Source organism: Somniosus microcephalus, chromosome 31, assembly GCF_052327205.1.
Source record: "Somniosus microcephalus isolate GS21.2 chromosome 31, FLI_Smic_1.0, whole genome shotgun sequence".
Classification (NCBI taxonomy): Eukaryota; Metazoa; Chordata; class Chondrichthyes; order Squaliformes; family Somniosidae; genus Somniosus; species Somniosus microcephalus.
Window position 1 is genome coordinate 9,460,625 of NC_141017.1, and position 26,077 is coordinate 9,486,701.

The 26,077-nt window shown below is 46.9% G+C and overlaps 1 protein-coding gene across 1 annotated transcript in view; it reads right to left on the bottom strand.

Moving 5' to 3' along the window:
• LOC147097566 (hepatic lectin-like) overlaps positions 1-26,077 on the bottom strand; it is a 78,259-nt gene that overhangs the window by 27,373 nt on the left and 24,809 nt on the right. Inside the window, exons 3-5 of the mRNA XM_085971515.1 lie at positions 25,234-25,308; positions 11,134-11,205; positions 735-886 (exon numbers count right to left, since the gene is read on the bottom strand). Of these exons, the coding sequence (XP_085827641.1) occupies positions 735-886; positions 11,134-11,205; positions 25,234-25,308 (299 nt within the window). The remainder of the gene's footprint in view (positions 1-734; positions 887-11,133; positions 11,206-25,233; positions 25,309-26,077) is intronic.

The window sequence follows — 26,077 nt, forward strand, 5'->3', positions numbered from 1 at the left end:
TAGGTCCAAGGCCAACAGATGGATGGGAATGTACTAAAATGGAATGGCAAATGGTGGGTAGACAACAATGAGTAGTAGTGGATGGACAGGTATCTGGTTGGCAGCCAGTTACCGGTGGATGCCAGCAGGTTCAGTGTTGGGGCCACTGTTGTTTGGAATTTTTCTAAATGATTTTGAGGGAGGAATTGTGTCCCAAGTGTTCAACTTTGCAGACAGTACCAAATTAAGAGGAGGAAAATGATGAATATCAATGCGCACAAATTCAAAAATATCTTGACAAGCTCGATCAGTGGGCAGACAAATGGCAGATGCAGTTTAATACAGAGAAATGTAAGGTTATGAGATTTATCCCAGTGGCATTGGTTGATTTAGATTATGGGATAAATGGGAATGTATTTGATGTATTGGACCAGAAGAGAGATCCAGGCGTGAATCCAACAAATTGGCGATCGCCGTGGCCTGAGTGGCGTGAACAAACCTTTAACAAAGTTTCACAAATGATCCAGCAAATTATGAAGGTTGCACCTGATGGTCAATCTCAGTTGTGCTATTATTTGCTGGATTCTTTACATTGAAATAATGGTGTACGCCATGAATGCATCATTACTAGCGCGAACCCCCAGCAATTTCAGCCCATTATTTACAATGTAGGATTAACAACTGTAACAAACGATCTGCCGTAAATGAGACTGAAATATGACAGCCAGTGAATATAATAAACAGATAGCTCCTACCTGCTCCTCATCACTGTTAATGACAACAAGATTGGCATTCCTTGATTTACAGGATTCCTGGGCTTCATCCCAAGTTGTTTTACTTGATGAAAAATAATAAAGTTTTTGCTTGAATGGGCGCCAATGGTCAGGGTTCTGCAAACAAGGCAGATCTGTGAAGTAAAGAAATAGGAGGATAGAACAGATCAATGCATGTCTGGAGAGATGGTGCACAAGGGAGGGCTTTAGATTCCTGGGTCATTGGGACTGGTTCTGCGGGAGGTGGGACCTGTACAAGCTGGCTGGGTTGCACCTCAACAGGACCAGAAGCAATATCTTCGTGGGGGGTTTGCTATTGCTTTTGGAGAGGGTTTAAACTAGCTTGGCAGGGGGATGGGTACCTGAGCATAGATTCAGAAGGGAGAGAATGCAAACTAAAAATGGAAGGCACTAACTTGATTGACTTTTCTGGGTTAATTTATTTGGTGAGGTAACAGAGAGGGTTGATGAGGGCAATGCAGTTGACGTGGTGTACATGGACTTCCAAAAGGCGTTTGATAAAGTGCCTCATAATAGGCTTGCCAGCAATGTTCAAGCCCCTGGAATAAAAGGGACAGTGGCAGCACGGATACAAAATTGGCTAAATGACAGGAAACAGAGAGTAGTTGTGAACGGTTGTTTTTCGGACTGGAGGAAGTTATACAGTGGTGTTCCCCAAGGGTCGGTATTAGGACCACTGCTTCTCCTATTATATGTTAATGACGGGTTAAAGGGAACAATTTCAAAATTTGCAGATGGCACATAACTTGGAAGTACAGTGATCAGTGAGGAGGATAGTGATGGACTTCAAGAGGACATAGACAGGCTGGTGGAATGGGCGGACATGTGGCAGATGAAATATAATGCAGAAAGTGCAAAGTGATACATTTTGGTAGGAAGAACGAGGAGAGGCAATATAAACTAAAGGGTACAATCCTAAAGGGGGTGCACGAACAGAGAGACCTGGGGGTATGTGTGCACAACTCATTGAAGGTGGCAGGGCAGGTTGAGAAAGCAGTTAAAAAAGCATACGGGATTCTGGGCTTCATAAATAGAGGCATAGAATACAAAAGCAAGGAAGTTATGATGAACCTTTATAAAACACTGGTTCGACCTCAACTGGAGTATTGTGTCCAATTCTGGACACCGCACTTTGGGAAGGATGTGAGAGGGTGCAGAAAAGATTTATGAGAATGATTCCAGGGATGAGGAACTTCAGTTACATGGATAGACTACAGAAGCTGGGGTTGTTCTCCTTAGAGCAGAGAAGGTTGAGAGGAGATTTGATAGAGGTGTTCAAAATCATGAGGGGTCTGAACAGAGTAGAGAGAGAGAAACTGTTCCCATTGGCAGAAGGGTCAAGAACCAGAGGACACAGATTTATGGTGATTGGCAGAAGAACCAAAGGCAACATGAGGAAAAACATTTTTACACAGTGAGTGGTTAGGATCTGGAATGCACTGCCTGAAAGGGTGGTGGAGGCAGGCTCAATCGTGGCTTTTAAAAGTGAGTTGGATAAGTACCTGAAGGAAAATTTTTTGCAGGGTTACGGGTAAAGGGCGGGGGAGTGGGACGAGCTGAAGTGCTCTTGCAGAGAGCCGGCATGGGCTCGACAGGCCAAGTGGCCTCCTTCTGTGCTGTAACCATTCTATGAATTAGTAAGTGAATTTGGAAGGCAGAGGAAACAAATGGTAGTAAATAGACAACAAAAGAGTTTGTCAGTGCTTAATGGTATATACTTCAATGCAAGGAGTCTAGTGAATAAGGCAGATGAGCTGAGGGGACAGATAGACATGTGGAAGTATGATATCATAGCTATTACTGATAAATGACTGAAAGAAGGGCAGGAATGGCAGCTCAACATTCCTGGTTACAGGATTTTCAAATGAGATAGAGGGATAAAAAAGGAGGGGTGTCACAGCCTGGCCTCTTAATCTATTTCATTTCCTGTGCTTCTTTAGTCTTGACAAAGGGTTCACCCGAAAAGTTGACTCTATTTTCTCTCCACGGATGTTGCATGGCCTGCTGAGTGTTTCCAGCATTTTCTGTTGTTATTTCGGATTTCCAGCATCTGCAGTATTTTGCTATCATCGTAGGGGTGTCACAATATTGTTTAAAGAAACAATTACAGCTGTGAGGGGGATAATATGTTAGAAGGGTCATCAAAGTCAAGATGGCGGCCGAGACAGTCCGGTGCTGAGCGCGCTCTCCCTGCTTCGGGCGGCCAGCTCTCACCGCTCGCTCCCGCAACCGGAGCGAGGTAGTCGGGCAGAGGCAGCGCAGCGCGGTGAGCAGCAGCAGCGGCCACGTCGACCCGCTGGAGCACGTCGGCCGGCAGCTCCTCGGCGGGAAGGAATTCTGACTGGGAGGAGGGGAGCCGAGCATGGCGGCCAGAGGCCGAACCGTGAGAGGGAGAAGCAGGCCCGGGCCATCGGACCGTGGAGCCGGCGACGGTGAGGAGGAGGCCGCGGCGACCAGAGCATTCACATCCCGACGATGTGTTCGGCGAGTCGGGCGAAGGCAGCGCAGCGCAATGAGCAGCAGCAGCAGCCACGACGACCCGCTGCAGCACGTCGGCCGGCAGCTCCATGGCGGGAAGCTCGCAGTCCGCCTGGGAGGAGGGGAGCCGGGCATGGCGGCCAGAGGTCGGATTGTGAGCGGGATAGCAGGCCACCACTTGGAGCCGGCAACAGTGAGGAGGAGGCCGCAGTGACGAGGAGGACGGAGCGGCTGAGGGACATCGTCCTCTCACTGCCACGGGAAGCCATTGTATTGACTTTCTGAACGTGGTGCTGTATGAATCGCTGACGCGTCCCTACGGGGAGTAAGCATTCCATTGTAATTGTACTTGTACTGGTTACATATGGCAAATAAAAATTGAATTGAAAAATGATGCTGTATGGGTTTTTGAGGATGTAACTGGTAAAATAGATAAGGGAGAACCAGTGGATGTGGTGTATTTGGACTTTCAGAAGGCTTTCGATAAGGTCCCACATAAGAGATTAGCATGCAAAATTAAGGCACATGGGATTGGGGGCAAGGTATTGACTTGGATAGAGAACTGGTTGGCGGACAGAAAGCCAAGAGTTGGAACAAACGGGTCGTTTTCCGAGTGGCAGGCAGTGACTAGTGGGGTACCGCAAGGATCGGTCCTAGGACCCCAGCTGTTCACAATATATATTAATGATCTGGACGAGGGAATTGGATGTAATACAGGTACACTATCCCTTATCCGAAAGCCTTGGGACCAGCTGAGTTTCGGTTTTCGGAATTTTTCGGATTTCAGAAGGTATTATTATAAGACTGGGAAATTTGTATTTAATATAAATTTTAAAAGTTAAGGCTACCTCTTGCAACTGTTCCGTGTCTCATTCCCCTTCTTGCTTCTCTGGAAAGCCGGATATCGGCTGACTCCTACTAAGCTGGCACGCAAATCGGGTCGGGTGGGGGGGGGAAAAGAATATCGGACGGGCCGCGGTTCAGGTCGGGGTCGGGGGGGTCCGGGGGGGTCGGAGTCGGGGGGGTCGGGGTCGGGGGTGTCCGGGGGGGGGGGTCGGGGGGGGTCGGGGTCGGGGGGGGGGTTGGGTCGGGGGGGGTTCAGGGTCGGGGGGGGCCCGGGGGGGGAGAAAAGAATATCGGACGGGCCGCGGTTCGGGTCGGGTTGGGAGAAAAGAATATTGGACGGGTCGGGGGTCGGGTCGAATCGGGTGTGGGGGGGGGGAGAAAAGAATATCGGACGGGCCGCGGGTCAGGTCGGGGGAGAAAAGAATATCGGACGGGCCACTGCAGCTATCGGACCGGCCGCTGTATTGTTCGGTTCACTCTCCCGGTACCTCCTTCACACTGCCCGGCTCGGCCTGCAATCTCCTACCCAGGAGGGAACTCTGTGACCCTCTGCCCTGCTCAGCGTAAGTCGTGCGCCACTCTGGTCATGTCGTGCGCACGACTTACGCTGAACGAAAAAACTTTCGGTATTTAGAGGTTTTCGGTTTTCGGAAGTTCGGATAAAGGATAGTCTACCTGTATCTCCAAATTTGCAGACGACACAAAGCTGGGTGGGAGGGTAAGCTGTGAGGAGCATGTCGTGAAACTCCAGTACGATTTGGACAGGTTGGGTGATTGGGCAGAAACATGGCAAATGCACTATAATGTGGATAAATGTGAGGTTATCCACTTTGGTGGCAGAAACAGGAAGGCAGATTATTATTTGAATGGCAATAGATTGGGAGAAGGGGAAGTGCAAAGAGACCTGGGTGTTATGGTGCACCAGTCGCTGAAGGTAAGCATGCAGGTGCAGCAGACGGTTAAGAAGGCAAATGGTATGTTGGCCTTCGTAGCAAGAGGGTTTGAGTACAGGAACAAGGATGTCTTGCTACAGTTGTACAGGGCCTTGGTGAGACCGCACCTTGAGTATTGTGTGCAGTTTTGGTCACCTTACCTGAGGAAGGACGTTCTTGCCATGGAGGGAGTGCAGCGAAGATTCACCAGGCTGATACCTGGGATGGCAGGAATGACGTATGAGGAGAGATTGTGTCGATTGGGCTTATACTCACTGGAGTTTAGAAGATTGAGAGGGGATCTCATCGAAACCTATAAAATTCTATCAGGTCTGGACAGACTAGATGCAGGAAGGATGTTTCGGATGACTGGGGAGTCCAGGACCAGGGGTCATAGTCTAAGGATAAGGGGTAAGCCATTTAGGACTGAAATGAGGAGGAATTTCTTCACCCAGAGAGTGGTGAAACTGTGGAATTCTCTGCCACACAGGGCGGTGGAGGCCAGTTCATTAAATATATTCAAGAAAGAGTTGGATATATTTCTTGAGGCTAAAGGGATCAAGGGATATGGGGAGAAGGCAGGGACAGGGTAATGAATTTGGATGATCAGCCATGATCTCATTGAATGGCGGAGCAGGCTCGAAGGGCCGAATGGCCTACTCCTGCTTCTATGTTTCTATGTTTCTATGAACTGAAGAACAAAAATCAGGGAAAAACCTGGAGCCGGATTCTGGGTAAAAACCTGGAGCCAGATCCCAGTCAAAATCTGGAGCCATATCCTGAGCAAAACCTGGAGCCGGATGCTTGGCCAAACCTGGAGCCGGATCCTTGGCCAGAACCTGGACCGGAGCCTGAGCATAACCTGGAGCCGGATCCTGGGCCAAACCTGGAGCCGGATCCTGGGAAAAAGCTGGAGCCGGAACCTGGGCAGAACCTGGAGCCAGATCCTGAGCCAAGCCTGGAGCTGGATCCTGGGCAAAACCTGGAGCCGGTTCCTGAACAAAACGTACCTGGGCAAGAAGAGGCTCAGAAGCGAAGTTTTAATTTAATTTTTCAGGTTTCCTTGTGGGGCTGGACTGCTCCTCCAGGCCTCACTAGGAAACCTTAGGCCTTCATTGCACCGGGGTCCCACCTCCCTCCGATCGCAGCCAGACCCCCACTTCTCAATCGCATCCAGTTCCTCCCCTCCCGATCGCGGCAATACCTTCATGAGCTACTGGGGACCTGTGGGAATTTCCAGAGCTTAAAGGGGCCACATGTGCCATCGCCCGGATAGCCAGCAACCTCTTCTGTGCTGACTCTAGCTTTGCTCCTGCTCCTGAACACCCCTTCAGGCCATCCGCAGATTCCCGCTCCTGCTCTGCCAGCCAAGCTGCCAATTTGGCCGGCTGTCAGGTGGGAGTCTGTAAACTTTCATTTAAGTGGGGCCTTGCTGGGTTTTCATAGAATCATAAAAATTTACGGCACAGAAGGAGGCCATTCGGCCCATGTGCTGGCCGAAAAAGAGCTATCCAGCGTAATCGCACTTTCCAGCTCTTGGTCCGTAGCCCTGTAGGTTACAGCACTTCAAGTGCTTATGCAAGTACTTTTTAAATGTGATGAGGGTTTCTGCCTCTACCACCCTTTCAGGCAGTGAGTTCCAGACCCCACCACCCTCTGGGTGAAAAAAGTTAACCTCAATTCCCCTCCAAACATTCTACCAATTACGTTAAATCTATGACCCCTGGTTATTGACCTCTCTGCTAAGGGAAATAGGTCCTTCCTATCCACTCTATAACACTGGCATCTATCTGACAATGTGGAAAACTGCCCAGGTTTGTCCTGTCCACACAAACAGGACAAATCCAATCCGGCCAATTACCCCACATCAGTCTACTCTCAATCATCAGCAAAGTGATGGAAGGTGTCGTCGACAGTGCTATCAAGCAGCATTTAATCACCAATAACCTGCTCACTGATGCCCAGTTTAGGTTCTGCTAGGACCACTCCGCTCCAGACCGCATTACTACCTTGGTCCAAACATTGATGTCAACATCAAGACACTGAGTGTGGCATCAAGGAGCCCTAGTAAAACTGAATCAATGGGGAATGGGGGGAAAACACTCCACTGGCTGGAGTCATACCTAGCACAAAAGATGATGATTGTGGTGGTTGGAGGTTAATCATCACAGCCCCAGGACATCGCTGCAGGAGTTCCTTAGGGCATGTCCTAGGCCTAACCATCTTCAGCTGCTTCATCAATGGCCTTCCCTCCATCATAAGGTCAGAAGAGGGGATGTTCGCTGATGAATGCAGAGTGTTCAGTGTCATTCGCAACTCATCAGATAATGAGGCAGTCCATGCCCACATGCAGCAAGACCTGTGGACAACATTCAGGCTTGGGCTGATAAGTGGCAGGTAACATTCGTGCCACACAAGTGCCAGGCAATGACTATCTCCAACAAGCAAGTGTCTAACAACAGCCCCTTGATATTCACGGCATTACCAGCGCCAAATTCCCCACCATCAATATCCTGTGGTTCACCATTGACCAGAAATTAATTGGACCAGCCACATAAATACTGTAGTATCAAGAGCAGGTCAGAGGATGGGTATGCTGCAGTGAGTATCTCACTTCCTGACTCCCCAAAGCCTTTCCACCATCTACAAGGGTCACGTCAGGAGTGTGATGGAATACTCTCCACTTGCCTGGATGAGTGCAGCTCCAACAACACTCAAGAAGCTCAACACCATCCAAGACAAAGCAGCCTGCATGATTGGCACCCCATCCACCACCTTAAACATTCACTCCCTCCACCACCGGCATACCGTGGCTGCTACAAGATGGCACTGCAGCAACTTGCCAAGGCTTCATCAGCAGCACCTCGCAAACCCGCGACCTCTTCCACCTAGAAGTTTTCAAGGGCAGCAGGCGCATGGGAACACCACCAACTCCAATTTCCCCTCCAAGTCACACACCATCCTGACTTGGAAGTATATCGCCGTTCCTTCATCATCACTGGATTAAAACCCTGGAACTCCCTCCATAACAGCACTGTGGGAGTACCTTCACCATATGGACTGCAATGGTTCAAGAAGGCAGCTCACCATCACCTTCTCAGGGGCAACTAGTGATGGGCAATAAATGCTGGCCTTGCCAGCGATGCCCATATCCCATGAATGAATAAAAAAATAACTATCTAGGCCACTCATAACTTTATACACCTCAATTAAGGCTCCCCTCAGCCTCCTCTGCTCCAAAGCAAACAACACCAGCCTATCCAATTTTCCTCCTAGCTAAAATTCTCCACTCCTGGTAACAGCCTTGTAAATCTTCTCTGTACCCTCTCTAGTACAATCATATCTTTCCTGTAATGTGGTGACCAGAACTGTACGCAGTACTCTAGCTGCAGCCTAACTCGCATTTTATACAGTTCATGCATAACCTCCCTGCTCTTATATTCTATGCCTCGGCTAATAAAGGAAAGTATCCCGTATGCCTTCTTAACCACCTTACCTATCTGTCCTGCTACCTTCAGGGATCTGTGGACATGCACTCCAAGGTCCCTCTGTTCCTCTACACTTCTCAGTATCCCCCCCGCGCCACCACGCTCCCCCACACTTTCCCCGCCTCCCCGTTAACGTCGGGACCCTTGTGAATTAGTCTGCAGCATGTTGAAATCTTTGCCTCTGGTTGTGCTCATGTTTATTCTTTGCATTGAAGCATCACAGAGGGAGGAATGGCCAGCATTCCTCAGAGCCCTCAGCAGCCATGAGGAGGAAGCTCTGTATCTCCTGGGCAGACACAGCAGGGAGGCAGTGGGAGATGCAGCCGTTGGAGGAGAGCTGTCAGCTTCAGGTTGGTGAGACTGTCCTGTCTGCAGACCCACTGGTTACTTGAATGGTCTCCTGTCATTGATCAGTCACAGCTTCTGATTCACAAGTCAGAGAATGAAGAACATCCATTGTGGGGAAGCGATGAGAATCTGTCACTAAGAATAGAGTGACTGAGCACTTGACCAAATATGAGCTGATATGAGAGAGCCAGCATGGTTTTGTTAAGGGCAAGTCATGTCTGACCGACCAGTTACATTTTTTAATGAGGTCACTAATAAGGTAGATAAAGGAGTGTCTATGGATGTTATTTATATGGAGTTCCAGAAGGAATTCGATAAGGTTCATCACAAGAGATGATGCAAAAATGAGAGTGCACGGAATTGGAGGTAGCCTTTTGACTTGGTTGGAAATCGGTCGGAGGTAGGGGACAGAGTGTGGGGATAATGGGTACATACACTGATTGGCAGGATGTGACAAGTGGTGTTCCCCAGTGGACCCTAGTTTATCTGTATCTACCTTATCGAATCCCTTTATCATCTTAAACACCTCAATTAGATCACCCCTCAACCTTCTAAACTCAAGAGAGTGCAAACCAAGTTTATGCAACCTGTCCACATAATTTAACCTTTTAAGCCCCAGTCTCATCCTGGTGAATCTGTGCTGCACCCCTTCCAAGGACAATATAGCCTTACTGAGGTGCACTGCCCAGGATGAACGCAGTCCTCCCGATGGGATCTGGCCAATGCTCTGCACAACTGATGCATAACTTCTTCCTCTTTATATTCCAACCCCTTGAGACAAAGGCCAATGTCCCATTAGCCTTGATGACAACTTGTTGTACCTGTGCACTAGTTTTCAGTGATTTACATACATGGACACCCAAAGCCCTTCGCTCCTCCACAGTTCCTAGTCTCTGCTTTACGACAACATCAAGGAAGCTTTATCTTCCTTACAGGCACCAGTGGAGCGAGTGGCAGCATCACTGGATCCTGCAGTATATCCCCAGCTAAGAAGCAGTCAGGGGCTAGTCTGTGCCTCCTCCTCTACAGAGGCACAGCCTACAGCTCTGGTGGCAGTAGGAGAGAGAATAGACATCACTCTGCATAGCAGCTTCCAGACCATGGGGGCTGTGATACAGGCTGCTGTCTCTCAGGGTTTTCAGGGTCTCAGAGCTACCATTACACCATTCATTCCGCTGATCAATGGGGTGACAGATCCAGGTCCCTGTGGAATGGGACAGCTGGAATCCCCCTGTCTGATCCTATTGTCTCTCAGGACAGCAGCACATGCCAGGCCTCTGGCCTCCCCCCTCAGAGCACCAGGCCAGACATGGGAGGTGAGACAAGGCTCCCCAGGACCGAGATCCAGAGATACAGCCAGCAGCGTCTCCATTCCAGGAACAAGCCGCCACGACAGGAGGGCCACCTCAGTCCCATGACCATTCAATAGAGCAGGAGCAACCAATGGCCTTTTCCAATACTGGCCCTCAGCTTCCAGTCATTTGGTGCTGACATTCACTCATGTGATGAGTATTGGCTTGCTGCTTTAGGGGCAAAGAGGTCTAACATGTTGTCATGCTGTAGGATGGTTTGTGTATTGAGGGAATGTCCCTTAATCTGAAAGTGGGGGAGAAGGAGGTCAGGCTCTGGTTTCAAAGGTAGACAGAGTATTACAGAAGAGAGGACTTCAGTGACGAGATGCGCTCTGATGCTCCTTGCAGCAGTCACTGAGGAGTCCTCTGAGTGCAGGTCATCGTGATGCTCTTCTCCATGTAGTTCTGGCTCCAATGAAGCCAGGGCCTCCTTAACAGAATGTAAAGGCCCACAGTCAGATGAATCACAAGTGTCAGAGGATTAAGTCGCGACAAAGTAGTGTAGCCTCTAGGGCCCCTTACACAGCTAGACCCTGTCTGTCCTCTGTCATCCAAATCCCCTGGTGCTGAAATGTGTAGCAGTAGCGCTACAATAGCAGAATGTACAGCCATACCAACACACTCCCTGCACCAGTGTCAGCCCCTCCAGTACCTTCTAAACAAAAAGTACAGCAACTGTACCGATATGTAAATCTGTAAGAGTCTGGTGTTTTTTAAAGATTAGAAGCCACATCTCCTTATCACTGTTCAGAATCGTTTGTTGATCACACCAGACACAAATGTATTTAGTAACCAGAGCCGGTGATCAGTATCTGTGCAGTATTTACAATCCACCTGATCCCAGTGTCACCATTCTGATAGTTTCCAGTATGAATAATTGGAGATCAAAGGTCTCCCTGATGTTTATTAAACTTACTCTCCTTCAGCTGTGAAATGTCAGTCCTAAGTTCAGCGACTGAGCTTCTTGTCTCCTCAGACGTTCCTGTAACTGAAAGAGGAACAACACTTTAGATCGTGAGGCACTGTTTGTAGAAGAAGATCAATTTTGCTTTCGAACACGAGAGATTTTCACAGGAGAAAAGAGGCAAAACTGTTTCCACTGGTTGGTGAGTTGGTAACTGGAGGGCATCAACTGAAGATTTGAAGATGATCAGCAACACAATGAAGGGAGAGATTAGGGATTGTTTTATGCAAACGGTTGTTAAGACCTGGAATGGCCGACCAGAAATAATGGTGGAAGCTGAATCCAGATCAGAAGGGACTTGGTTAGATATTTCAAATAGAAAATTTAGAAGGGTACAGAGAAAGGGCAGGTGAATGAGACAAAGTGGACAACTCTCTCAGAGAGCAGGCACACGTGATGGGCTGAATGACCTCCTTCCGTGCTGTAAGATTCTATTGATTTTAATTATACAGTACATGGAAACTCATTAATTATCCATTTAATTTTCTCTGGGAATTGCCCCAATGTGTTCACAGCATAAAAATCTGTAGTGCTTTTATAATGGGTCCATGGGAAATGTGAACCAATCAAATCCACTTATACTTGATTGGCTCAACCAATCAAAACACACTCCAGTGTCAAATGCACTGGAGATCAATCCTCGAAGAATGAGCAGACCGTCTGAAAAACTAGAGAGCCCTTTGAACTGGAGATCCTGACTGGCATTTAACACTTACTGTTACTCTTTATCTGGGAAAGTTCCATCTTGATATCGGCCAATGACGCTTCCATTTTACTGAACATCTGTGGAACTGAAATAGAAAGACAGCTTTAGCTCTCAACCCAGAAGCACACCGTGGCACAGGTTAGAATAGTTTGTACACAAACGGCAGCTAAGAGGCTGTTCTGATACCAGATTGGAGTTTAATGATATTGTAAATAGGCTAATGGTCCTATCACCATCATTATTCTTTCTTGCTGTTGACTTTGATGTTTCCTCTTACACGAGGTGAGGATGTTGAAATGATCAATAACATGTCATTCTATAGTGGACACTAGGTGGAGCCGTAGAGCTGTGTAGAGCTGTATATAGTTGTATGTATATTAAGACTACATTCCCCATGAGGCACTAGGCTAACCACAAGGCAGCAGTCAAGATGGATGCCTCGACAGATACTGTACCTAGTCCACATGTGCTCAATAAAAGTGTCTAGCAAAAGCTAGCTGTGTTCATAATAAGAATGTCTATTTATTAATGAACATAAGATGGTACCAGGATGGTGAAGATCTGCTGAAAATTGTGAAAAGCGACATGGAGAATTTGAAGCCACCAGAGCATTTGAAATTCACAGGAAATATTGACTAGAATTGGCAGACTCTTAAACAACAATTCGAACTCTACATTGCAGCCATCAGATTCGGTACGAAGCCAGACGCAAGGAAGATAGTGTTGCTGCTTACGGTTGCAGGCCCACAGGTGATAGAGGTATTTAATACATTTGTATTTAATCCAGAGGAGAACAGAGAAAAATTAGAAGATGTGCTAAAAAAATTTGATGCACATTGCTCTCCCAAAAAGAATGAGACCTATGAAAGATACATGTTCTGTTCAAGGACACAGCAGCAAAATGAGACTTTTGATAGCTTTATAACTGATCTGAAACTGAAAGCACAGACATGTAATTTCTCTGAGCTGAAATCATCCATGATTCGTGACCAGATTGTGTTTGGTATTCATGATAAAAAAGTCAGGGAACGTCTGTTGAGAGAAACTGAACTAAATTTGGAAAATGCAGTGAAAATATGCCAAGCCAGCGAGATAGCTCGAAAGCACGTGAAGACTTTCAGTGAAATCAATAATGATGCGATTGTAATGAGTGATAATGCTGCTGTCGGTGCTGTGTCCTACAAGGGGAAGAAACGTGGGCAGAACAGAAATGAAAAGCAATCGGAGGATGAAATTTTTAATTGTAAACGCTGTGGTTACAAACACCAGTTAAGACAATGCCCAGCGTTTGGAAAAATGTGCACAAAGTGTAATGGAAAGAATCACTTTGCCAAACAATGCTTTTCAAAAGTACAAACTAAGAAAGGGCAATGAGTTAATGTAATTGAGGACACTGATTTAAGTGAGACATTTTTTGTAGGAATGGTGTCATGTGACAATATCAAAAAGGATACAGAAAATGTGCAGCACTCAGAAATGGACAATGCTGAACATAAAGTTAATGCAGTAAAAGAGGACAAATGGATGATCCCACTGCAGGTAAATGGAGCATTAGTTACCTTGAAACTAGACACTGGGGCAAAAGCAAACTTAATCAGTATGAGTGACATTAACAATATGAAAGTAAAGCCCAAAATACAGAAAAAGTCAGTACTACTGAAGGACTATAATGGACAGAAAATAGATAGCTTAGGTGTATGCAGACTTAAAGTGACAGTCAAAGACAAAGTGCATCATCTCATGTTTTCTGTTGTGGCTGAAAGACTTGATTCACTACTGGGTGACAAAGCTTGTGAGGACTTAGAACTGGTCAAGAGAGTCTACCGTATAAACTGTGCCATAAGCAGACCAGATGACTCGATGGATTCTGTAGTGAATAATTTCCAAGATGTGTTCAAAGGATTTGGAGTTCTACCATTCACTTACAAGATCCAGCTAAAGGAGGATGCTAAGCCAGTGGTACATGCTCCACGTAGAGTTCCAGCACCCCTGCGTGACCGGCTCAAGAATGAACTGGACAGAATGACCACACTAGGAGTCATCAGGAAAGTTGAAGAGCCAACAGACTGGTTTAACTCCATGGTATGTGTAAAGAAAAAGAACAATGATCTAAGAATATGCATGGATCCAAAGGACTTAAATGCAAACATAAAACGTGAACACTACCAGATTCCCAAGCGAGAAGGAATCACCAGTGAAATGTCAGGTGCCAGATACTTTACAAAGCTCGATGCCTCACAAGGATTTTGGCAACTAAAACTGGATGAAGAGAGCACCAAATAATGTACCTTCAACACACCATTTGGCAGGTATTGTTTCCTCAGAATGCCTTTCGGGATAATATCTGCATCTGAAATCTTTCATAGAGCGATGGAACACATAATTGAAGGTCTGGAAGGAGTTCAGGTCTATGTTGATGACATCATCATCTGGGGCTCCACACTGAAAGAACACAATGAGAGACTGACTAAAGTGCTACAGAGCATACGCCGGAATGGACTGAAGCTCAACAAAGCCAAGTGTCAGTTTGGCATCCAGGAAGTCACTTTCCTAGGAGATAATCTATCTGGTAAAGGAATAGAGCCAGATATGGAAAAAGTAAACGCCATACTCAAAATGCCCCGACCCACTGACAAAAAAGGAGTGCTACGCATCATGGGGATGATAAACTTCATTGGAAAGTTTATTCCTAACTTGTCAGCCAAGACAGCCTGTCTGCGAGACCTGCTACATAAAACAAATAAGTTCGCATGGACAGAAAGACATGAACAAGAGTGGATAAACCTCAAAACAGTGCTGACAACCACACCTGTACTCACCTTCTTTGACCCAACAAAAAGAATCAAAGTGTCAACGGATGCATCAAAAGATGGCCTAGGTGCGGTCTTGCTACAAGCAGATGGTGAAGATTGGAAGCCTGTTGCCTATGCCTCCAGGTCTATGACTGATACTGAGTGTCGATACGCCCAGATTGAAAGGGAATGTCTAGGCTTGGTAGTTGGACTAGAAAAGTTTCATGGCTACATATATGGACTTCCCACCTTCCCAGTTGAGACAGACCACAGCCCTCTGGTTGCCATCATAAAAAAAAACCTGAATGAGATGTCTCCAAGGATTCAACGACTCATGATGAAGCTGCAAAGATATGACTTTGAACTGACACCAGGCAAATGCATAGTGTTAGCAGATGCACTATCCCGAGCACCCACAATGAGTCATGTGAGCTCTACTGAAGAAGACGTGGATGTTCATGTGAGTATGGTCACTGCTGCGCTGCCCGTGTCAGACACAAAATCAAAGCAAATAGCAGAAGAAACAGTAAAAGATACAGTATTACAAACAGTAATAGAGAACATTCATCATGGTTGGCCAAAAGGTTCCTGTCCAAAATATTTTCACATAAGGTCAGAATTGAGTGTCGCAAGTGGACTATTACTAAAACAGAACAGAATAGTCATTCCACAGGCTTTACGTCAAGACATGCTCAAAAGGATTCATGAGGGACACCTCGGAATTGAAAAATGCAAAAGGAGAGCAAGAGGCACTGTTTATTGGCCTGGCATAAATAAGGACATTGAGAACATGATAGGCAAATGTGAGACATGTCAGAAACACCAAAACAAACAAGCAAAGGAACCAATGATAGTAGCTGACATCCCAACAGCACCATTGCAAAAGGTTGGTATGGACCTTTTGCATTTAAATGGTAAAGATTATCTAATAGTGATTGACTACTATTCTAACTATCCTGAGATGGCGCTGCTCTCAAGCACAACAGCAAGCAGTGTCATAATGCATGTGAAATCCATCTTCGCCAGACATGGAATTCCCAGGATTGCCGTTAGCGACAATGGTCCGTGCTTCAACTGTAAGGAGTGGCAACAGTTTGCAGCACATTATGACTTTCAGCACATCACATCCAGTCCTTTGTATGCTCAGTCAAATGGTAAGGCAGAGAAAGGTGTTCAAGTTCTCAAGCAGCTACTGAAGAAAGCGACAGAAAGCAAGTCTGATCCTTATGTCGCCCTGCTGAGCTACCGAGCCTCACCTTTAGACTGTGGTTCTTCACCTGCTGAACTACTAATGGGTCGCAAGCTGCGCACCACGCTACCCTGCTGTGCAAAAGAACAGCAAAATGAGGAACTGAGACAGAGACTTCAACTGTTAAAGCTGAAACAGAAATCATACTATGACAAGTCATCCAAAACTCTAAAACCATTGACAAGGGATGATGTTGTCAGGATTGAGGATCCAGATGCATGGAACAGGAAAGCTACAGTTCTTGAGGAAGTAGGATCAAGGTCATACACTGTTAGAACTGAGGAAGGACAGATTCTCAGGAGGAACCGCCGTTCCCTCCTAAAAACACAAGAGCAGATTGATGACAATGCCGTAACTGCATCTTGTCATTCACCGCCAGAACAATCTCATGAAGACACATCAGACTTACCCATGTTGAGAAGATCCACACGTGAAGTAAAAAAGCCTGATAGACTTAATCCTTGAGTACAATGTAAAGCTTTGAAAATGTGTTGACTGTTTTGAAAATGTTTATGTTTATAGAGCACTAACAAAAGTGTTACTGATATTATCTTTATTGTTTTCTTGAAAGTTGATTGATATTGATTTTGTTAAACCTCAAAGAAAGGGGGATGTAATGATCAATAACATGTCATTCTATAGTGGACACTAGGTGGAGCCATAGAGCTGTGTGGAGCCATAGAGCTGTGTAGAGCTGTATATAGTTGTATGTCAATGAAGACTACATTACCCATGAGGCACTAGACTAACCACAAGGCAGCAGTCAAGATGGATGCCTCTACAGATACTGTACCTAGTCTACATGTGCTCAATAAAAGTGTCCAGCAAAAGCGAGCTGTGTTCATAATAAGAATGTCTATTTATTAATGAACATAAGAATGTGTATTCCTTTGAGATTTCTGAACACACAACACAATTGTGCCGAGTACAAGGAATCCATGAAGGTAAAACAAATAAGGTGTGATGACATATGGGACCTTTTGGCCCCACCCAGTACTATCTCAGGTCCTGGGTTTATAGAACCTTCACCCGAACCTGGATATGTCAGAGGAGAGCTGTCTCTGTTGCTTACACTTCACTTCACACTGCCATGTTGTGCCATCTGCTGCACAATTATTGACACACATCTGGATTAAGTTGAGCTCCTCCCATTAAAGTGAAGGTTACCAAAGCATGGATTGGTAAGCCTTGGATGATGACCGAATTAGATTGCCCCGAACAGCAGAAGAGAAGCGTTACAGTGAGGGACATGGAGCTACCAGGCATCATTGGGATGTTGGAAGCGCAGTGAGTGTAAGCGTACGGCAATACTTTGAGAAAGCACAGGAAACTGGCTCTATCGATGCTGAGCCTTGCCCAGCCTTTATCAACATTTTGCTGCCCCCATCTCCCACAACCTCTACTGTCTCTGCTATTATCTGCGAAGCTTACTCTTTGTGTGGGCTCAGGGTTTTCAGTATGGATGTCTCTCTCTCTCAGGTGCAGTTGTTGTCTGGTTGTGTGCAAGAGACATTGTGGGGAGAGACATTGTTAAAGGAATGTCAGTGGTATGGCACTTGTTTCCCCATGTGAGTACATGCATCCCATGATGATAAGGCCTGGAGGCACATTGTCCCTTTAAATAAACAATCCTTGAAATCTGAGCAGAACTCTTTGTGGCAAACTATGTGAGTTGACAGAATGGTTGTGAGTTCAACAAGTTCTTGAGTGTTTGCCAAGGTTTCCCTTTGCATAAATGAATTTCCCTGACACCCAGCTCATGACAGAGAAAGAGAATGAGAAGTAAGGAGGTGAGTGAAGCCTTTGTCTGTGGTACAGGATGTGAACTGACAACAATGCATTGACTTGCCTAGCCTGGCCTTGTGAGGTCATTGAACTTCTTCCTGCCCTGTGTGGGAATTCTTGGGGTGGTGGTGGTTGCATTGACTGCCCTTGCCACCTCCCTCCCTATAGCCTGACCTGCCCTCTTATGGGACTTCGGTGCCAAACAGACAAGTCCTTCTCACCCTGACTTCAGCCACATCTCCCTGGATGCATCTGTCAATCTGGAACACATCCTGCTGCTGACCCTCTGAGGCTCCTCCTCCTTCAGACTGTGTCCTTCCTGCTTAAAAAGTGATGCCGCCCTTGAACTATCTGCAGCTTCTTAAAGGCTGCAGGAGCAATAAATTTCCCTCCTCCCCAGTGGTGGCAACCCAATCCTGGACGCTGAATTCTCAGAGGAGCTAATTCCCTCTGAGGGTGCACTGTCACAGGACTCGTGCATCAAATACACCAATCAAATGAGTCCATGCAGCCCTTGACCACGATTGGTCAGGCTCTGGATGCCAACATCTCTGGATACCTTAAATAGGATGACAGATACCTTAGCCTTGGCCTTACAGCACTCCACCAAAGTGCTCTCCACCACAGTGGTAGCAGTGAAATGTGGCTCGACTCCACTTCTCACCTATTGCCCCCCCGCCCCCAGTCAGTAGCCCACACGCTACCTCCTCTCCCGATGGCTGAGTCTGCCCCAGCACAGGTGCAGGTGGAGCAGTTTTTGGCAGGGCACTCACGGGCTCCAAAACCCTGAGGACGTCAGCCAAGAGCACCTCAGCAGTCAGAGCAGAGATCTGAGCAGCCTGCCTCTACCTCTGCTCAAGCCACATGGGTGCACCGTGTATGAGTGCTAGGAAAAGAAACAGTAAAGCTTTGTAGTTCACCAAGGGTATGCACATGGGTGTTTGAGAAAATGTTAGGTTGTTAAGTTTCCGTTGTTTAGGTCAATCACATACAATGTATTACTTTGCACCACTTTCCCGTGTTGCCCATTCTTGGTTGCTGGGTGGCAACTCACCTTTTCAGTTGCTTCTTGATGAATGGGAAGACATGAATTGACAGGGATCAATGGATGTGCAATGGGTGATTGGTTGTTTATAGGACTGCTTTGTTTTAGTGAGATTGCGGAGAGGAGCGAGGAGAGTGGCTGTTGGGTGTGATTGCTACATTGGTCCAGTGCTGGCATCTAATAAGGGAACCCCTGGCACCCGGACAGCAATGTGAGTGGCTGGTGCTGCATTGGGGTTGCCATATTCCTCTTGCTCTTCCTCCTCGGATCCACCTGTAGACAGTGTGCACTCAGTGCCTTGTTCCTCCTGTGGTTCCTATCCTACACAATGATGTGCAGAGCGCAGCACACTACGATCATTCTGGACACCCAGGCTGGTGCGTTCTGAAGGGCGCCTCCAGATCTGTCCAGGCACCTGAAGCGTATCTTGAGTATGCCGATTGCTTGCTAAGTGACCCATTTGGGGGTCATTTTCTTTTGTTGTACTGCACTTGGGCTTCATTGGTGGATTTCTCACTGGTGTTAGCAGCCAAGTTAGAAGTGGGTGACCTTTGTCTCCTAGCAACCACGCCTTAAGTCTGCTTGCAGGTCCTAAGACATCAGGGAGCCTGGACTACCGCAGGATGAAAGCACCATGGCAGTTCCCCGGGAATCTTGCGTGCACAGCAGCTGCACATTGATGGATTGGAAGCCCTTGCAGTGATGAATACTCCTGGTTGATCTGGGGTGCACATATTGCCATGCGTGTGCAGTCGAAGATGCCCTGCACCTGTGGGAAGCCAGCCAGAGATGCAAACCCAAGCGCCCGCTCATTCTGACTGGCGTCATCTCAGGCGATGTTGACACAATTGCCAGCCATATCAAACAGGCCATCAGTCATCTGTCTTATATATTTATGGGCCGCCAACTGGGAGACCCTGGATATGTCTCCAGCAGTGCCCTGGAAGGATCTGGAGGCAAAAAGGTTGAGGGCTGTGGTCACTTTTACAGCCTCTGGTGGCAACCAGGTCCAGCAGGGAGCAGGTCTTCTTCTACCAGGCTGCAGATGTCTGCCACCACCTGACACAACAACCTGAGCCTCCTGAAACACTGCTGTTCGGACATGTCAAGGAAACTCAGCCTCTGCCTGTACGCCCTGTGTTGCGGGTAGTGCCCCCTCTGCTGCCCTCTCTGCTGCTCACCCCTTTGCTTCTCCCTCTCTGCTGCTCCCCTCTCTGCTGTCCAGCTACAGGTCACTCAAAAGCAGTTTTGATAGGTGGTCAGTACATGCGGAGAGAGAATCATTTATGTCAATTAGCATGGCGGCAGGAAGGGAAGTTGGGTGGTTAGCAGTTTGGTGGGAAGGGTGTCAAGAGAGCAGGGGATGGCTCTCATGGACAAGATGAGATCAGAGAGTGCAGCAGGGGAGATAGGAGAAAAACTAGACAAAGACACAGGATCAGCACTCGGTAAGGGAAGAGCCTGGGGGCAGGTTTGGCCCGGTGTGCTAGGGGAAGGTACGGAAGCAGCAGAGGCAGCTGAACAGATGGTCTCAATCTTAATGACGAAGAAATCCATGAGCTCTTCGTACTGGTTGTTGCATTTGAGGAAGGAGCGGGCATGGGAGAGGGGTTTCAGGAGATGGTTGATAGTGGAGAAAAGAAACCAGTTTATATTTGCCATTCAGGGTGGCGAGAGGGTTTGAGTACAGGAACAAGGATGTCTTGCTGCAGTTGTACAGGGCCTTGGTGAGACCACACCTTGAGTATTGTGTGCAGTTTTGGTCGCCTTATCTGAGGAAGGATGTTCTTCCCATGGAGGGAGTGCAGCGAAGATTCACCAGACTGATACCTGGGATGGCAGGAATGATGTATGAGGAGAGATTGGGTCGATTGGGCTTATACTCGCTGGAGTTTAGAAGAATGAAAGGGGATCTCATTGAAATGTATAAAATTTTAACAGGACTAGACAGACTAGATGCAGGAAGGATGTTCCCGATGGCGGGGGAGTCCAGAACCAGGGGTCACAGTTTAAAGCCATTTAGGACAGAGATGAGGAGGAATTTCTTCACCCAGAGAGTGGTGAACCTGTGGAATTCTGTACCACAAAAGGCAGTTGAGGCCATTTCATTAAATATATTCAAGAAGGAGTTAGATGTATTTCGTAAGGCTAAACGGATCAAGAGATATGGGGAGAAGGCAGGGACAGGGTACTGAGTTTGGATGATCAGCCATGATCTCATTAAATGGCGGAGCAGGCTCAAGGTGCCGAATGGCCCACTCCTGCTCCTATCTTCTATGTTTCTATGTTTCTATCCCACTTTCCAGCTCTTGGTCCATAGCCCTGTAGGTTACGGCACTTCAAGTGCTTATCCACGTACTTTTTAAATGTGCTGAGGGTTTCTGTCTCTACCACCCTTTCAGGCATTGCGTTCAAGACCCCCACCACCCTCTGGGTGAAAAAAGTTCCCCTCAACTCCCATCTAATCCTTCTACCAATGACTTTAAATCTATGCCCCCTGGTTATTGACCTCTCTGCTAAGGGAAATAGGTCGTTACTATCTGCTCTATACCATTGGCTTCTATCTGACAATATGGAAAACTGCCCAGGTTTGTCCTGTCCACAAAGAGCAGGACAAATCCAATCCGGCCTATTACCCCACATGAGCCTACTCTCAATCATCAGCAGACTGATGGAAGGTGTCGTCGACAGTGTTATCAAGCAGCATTTACTCACCAATAACCTGCTCACTGATGCCCAGTTTGGGTTCCGCCAGGACCACCCAGCTCCAGACCGCATTACAGCCTTGGTCCAAACATGGACAAAAGAGCTGAATTCCAAAGGTGAGGTGAGAGTGAATGCCCTTGACATCAAGACACCGAGTGTGGCATCAAGGAGCCCTAGTAAAACTGAAGTGCAGCAGGCGGTTTAGAAGACAAATGGTATGTTGGCCTTCATAGCGAGAGGATTTGAGTACAGGAGCAAGGATGTCTTGCTGCAGTTGTACAGGGCCTTGGTGAGTCCACACCTTGAGTATTGTGTGCAGTTTTGGTCGCCTTATCTGAGGAAGGATGGTCTTGCCATGGAGGGAGTGCAGCGAAGATTCACCAGACTGATACCTGGGATGGCAGGAATGACGTATGAAGAGAGATTGAGTCGATTAGGCTTATATTCGCTAGAGTTTAGAAGAATGAGAGGGGATCTCATTGATACTTATAAAATTCTAACAGGACTAGACAGATTAGATGCAGGAAGGATGTTCCCAATGGCGGGGGAGTCCAGAACCAGGGGTCACAGTCTAAGGGTAAGGGGTAAGCCATTTAGGACTGAGATGAGGAGGGATTTCTTCACCCAGAGAGTGGTGAACCTGTGGAATTCTCTACCACAGAAGGCAGTTGAGGCCAACTTATTAAATATATTCAAGAAGGAGTTAGATATATTTCTTAAGGCTAAAGGGATCAAGGGATATGGGGAGAAAGCAGGGACAGGGTACTGAGTTTGGAGGATCAGCCATGATCTCATTAAATAGCGGAACAGGCTCGAGGGGCCGAATGGCCTCCTCCTGCTCCTATCTTCTATGTTTCTATGTTTCTAAGTCACTGGAGAATCGGGGGGAAAACTCTCCACTGGTTGGAGTCCCACCTAGCACAAAAGAAGATGATTGTGGTCGTTAGAGGTTAATCATCACAGCCCCAGGACATCGCTGCAGGAGTTCCTCAGGGCATGCCCTCTTTCACTATGTTTATTTATATGGAGTTCCAGAAGGAATTTGATAAGGTTCATCACAAGAGATGATACAAAAATGAGAGTGCACAGAATTGGAGGTAGCCTTTTGACTTGGGTTGGAAATCGGTCGGAGGTAAGGGACAGAGAGTGGGGATAATGGGTACATACTCTGATTGGCAGGATGTGACAAGTGGTGTTCCCCAGTGGACCCTAGTTTATCTGTATCCACCTTATTGAGCCCCTTTATCATCTTAAACAACTCAATTAGATCACACCTCAAATAGATTACCCGTCAACCTTCTAAACTCAAAAGAGTGCAAACCAAGTTTATGCAATCTGTCCACATAATTTAACCTTTTAAGCCCCAGTCTCAATCTGGTGAATCTGCGTTGCACCTCTTCCAAGGACAATATAGCCTTACTGAGGTGCACTGCCCAGGATGAACGCAGTCCTCCCGATGGGATCTGGCCAATGCTCTGCACAACTGATGCATAACTTCTTCCTCTTTATATTTCAACCCCTTGAGACAAAGGCCAATGTCCCATTAGCCTTGATGATTGCTTGTTGTACCTGTGCACTAGCTTTCAGTGATTTACATACATGGACACCCAAAGCCCTTTGCTCCTCCACAGTTCATAGTCTCTGCTTTACGACAACATCAAGGAAGCTTTATCTTCCTTGCAGGCACCAGTGGAGCGAGTGCCAGCATCACTGGATCCTGCAGTATATCCCCAGCTAAGAAGCAGTCAGGGACTATTCTGTGCCTCCTCCTCTACAGAGGCACAGCCTACAGCTCTGGTGGCAGTAGGAGAGAGAATAGACATCACTCTGCATAGCAGCTTCCAGACCATGGGGGCTGCGATACAGGCTGCTGTCTCTCAGGGTTTTCAGGGTCTCAGAGCTACCATTACACCAGTCATTCCGCTGATCAATAAGGTGACAGATCCAGGTCCCTGTGGAATGGGACAGCTGGAATCCCCCTGTCTGATCCTATTGTCTCTCAGGACAGCAGCACATGCCAGGCCTCTGGCCTCCCCCCTCAGAGCACCATGGGAGGTGAGACAAGGCTCCCCAGGACCGAGATCCAGAGATACAGCCAGCAGCGTCTCCATTCCAGGAACAAGCCGCCACGACAGGAGGGCCACGTCAGTCCCATGACCATTCAATAGAGCAGGAGCAACCAATGGCCTTTTCCAATACTGGCCCTCAGCTTCCAGTCATTTGGTGCTGACATTCACTCATGTGATGAGTATTGGCTTGCTGCTTTAGGGTCAAAGAGGTCTAACATGTTGTCATGCTGTAGGATGGTTTGTGTATTGAGGGAATGTCCCTTAATCTGAAAGTGGGGGAGAAGGAGGTCAGGCTCTGGTTTCAAAGGTAGACAGTGTTATACAGAAGAGAGGACTTCAGTGACGAGATGCGCTCTGATGCTCCTTGCAGCAGTCACTGAGGAGTCCTCTGAGTGCAGGTCATCGCGATGCTCTGTTCCATGTAGTTCTGGCTCCAATGAAGCCAGGGCCTCCTTAACAGAATGTAAAGGCCCACAGTCAGATGAGCCACAAGTGTCACAGGATTAAGTCGGGACAAGGTAGTGCAGCCCCTAGGGCCCCCAACACAGCTAGACCCTGTCTGTCCTCTGTCACCCAAACCCCCTGTGCTGAAATGTGTAGCAGTAGCACTACAATAGTAGAATGTACAGCCATACCAACACACTCCCTGCACCAGTGTCAGCCCCTCCAGTACCTTCTAAACAAAAAGTACAGCAACTGTACCGATATGTAAATCTGTAAGAGTCTGGTGTTTTTTAAAGATTAGAAGCCACATCTCCTTATCACTGTTCAGAATTGTTTGTTGATCACACCAGACACAAATGTATTTAGTAACCAGAGCTGGTGATCAGTATCTGTGCAGTATTATCAATCCACCTGATCCCAGTGTCACCATTCTGATAGTTTCCAGTATGAATAATTGGAGATCAAAGGTCTCCCTGATGGTTATTAAACTTACTCTCCTTCAGCTGTGAAATGACAGTCCTAAGTTCAGCAACTGAGCTTCTTGTCTCCTCAGACGTTCCTGTAATGAAAGAGGAACAACACTTGAGATCGTGTGGCACTGTTTGTAGAACAAGATCAATTTTGCTTTCGAACACGAGAGATTTTCACAGGAGAAAACAGACAAAACTGTTTCCACTGGTTGGTGAGTTGGTAACTGGAGGGCATCAACTGAAGATTTGAAGATGATCAGCAACACAATGAAGGGAGAGGTTAGGAATTGTTTTATGCAAACGGTTGTTAAGACCTGGAATGGCCGACCAGAAATAATGGTGGAAGCTGAATCCAGATCAGAAGGGACTTGGTTAGATATTTCAAATAGAAAATTTAGAAGGGTACAGAGAAAGGGCAGGTGAAAGAGACAAAGTGGACAACTCTCTCAGAGAGCGGGCACACGTGATGGGCTGAATGACCTCCTTCCGTGCTGTAAGATTCTATTGATTTTAATTATACAGTACATGGAAACTCGTTAATTATCTATTTAATTTTCTCTGGGAATTGCCCCAATGTGGTCACAGCATAAAAATCTGTAGTGCTTTTATAATGGGTCCATGGGAAATGTGAACCAATCAAATCCACTTATACTTGATTGGCTCAACCAATCAAAACACACTCCAGTGTCAAATGCACTGGAGATCAATCCTCGAAGAATGAGCAGACCGTCTGAAAAACTAGAGAGCCCTTTGAACTGGAGATCCTGACTGGCATTTAACACTTACTGTTACTCTTTATCTGGGGAAGTTCCATCTTGAAATCGGCCAATGACGCTTTCATTTCACTGAACATCTGTGGAACTGAAATAGAAAGACAGCTTTAGCTCTCAACCCAGAAGCACTCCATGGCACAGGTTAGAATAGTTTGTACACAAATGGCAGCTAAGAGGCTGTTCTGATGCCAGATTGGAGTTTAATGACACTGTAAATAGGCTAATGGTCCTATCACCATCATTATTCTTGCTTGTTGTTGACTTTGATGTTTCCTCTTACACGAGGTGAGGATATGTATTCCTTTGAGAGTTCTGAACACACAACACAATTGTGGCGAGGACAAGGAATCCATGAAGGTAAAACAAATAAGGTGTGATGACATATGAGACCTTTTGGCCCCTCCCAGCACTATCTCAGGTCCTGGGTTTATAGAACCTTCACCCGAACCTGGATATGTCAGAGGAGAGCTGTCTCTGTTGCTTACACTTCACTTCACACTGCCATGTTGCGCCATCTGCTGCACAATTATTGTGATAAGAATGATAACTTCCGGGAAGTTATGTCATCACTTCCTGTGAACTATGAACTATGAACTATGAACTGTGTACATACCTCACTTCCTGTCATATGTCACTTCCTGTTGGACTGGTATAAATACTGGTCTGTTCAGTATTGTAAGAGGCTTCTACCAGAGGCATGGTAAAGACCTCTCTTGTGTATATAGTGTGTTTATAAGTTACTTAAAGCTTACTTTAAAGTTACTTGATGGTAAGTCTCCTTTTTCTTACATCAATTTAAGTAACTTAGTATTTACACTGACAAATACTAGACCTTCAGACAAACTCGGAAGTTAAGG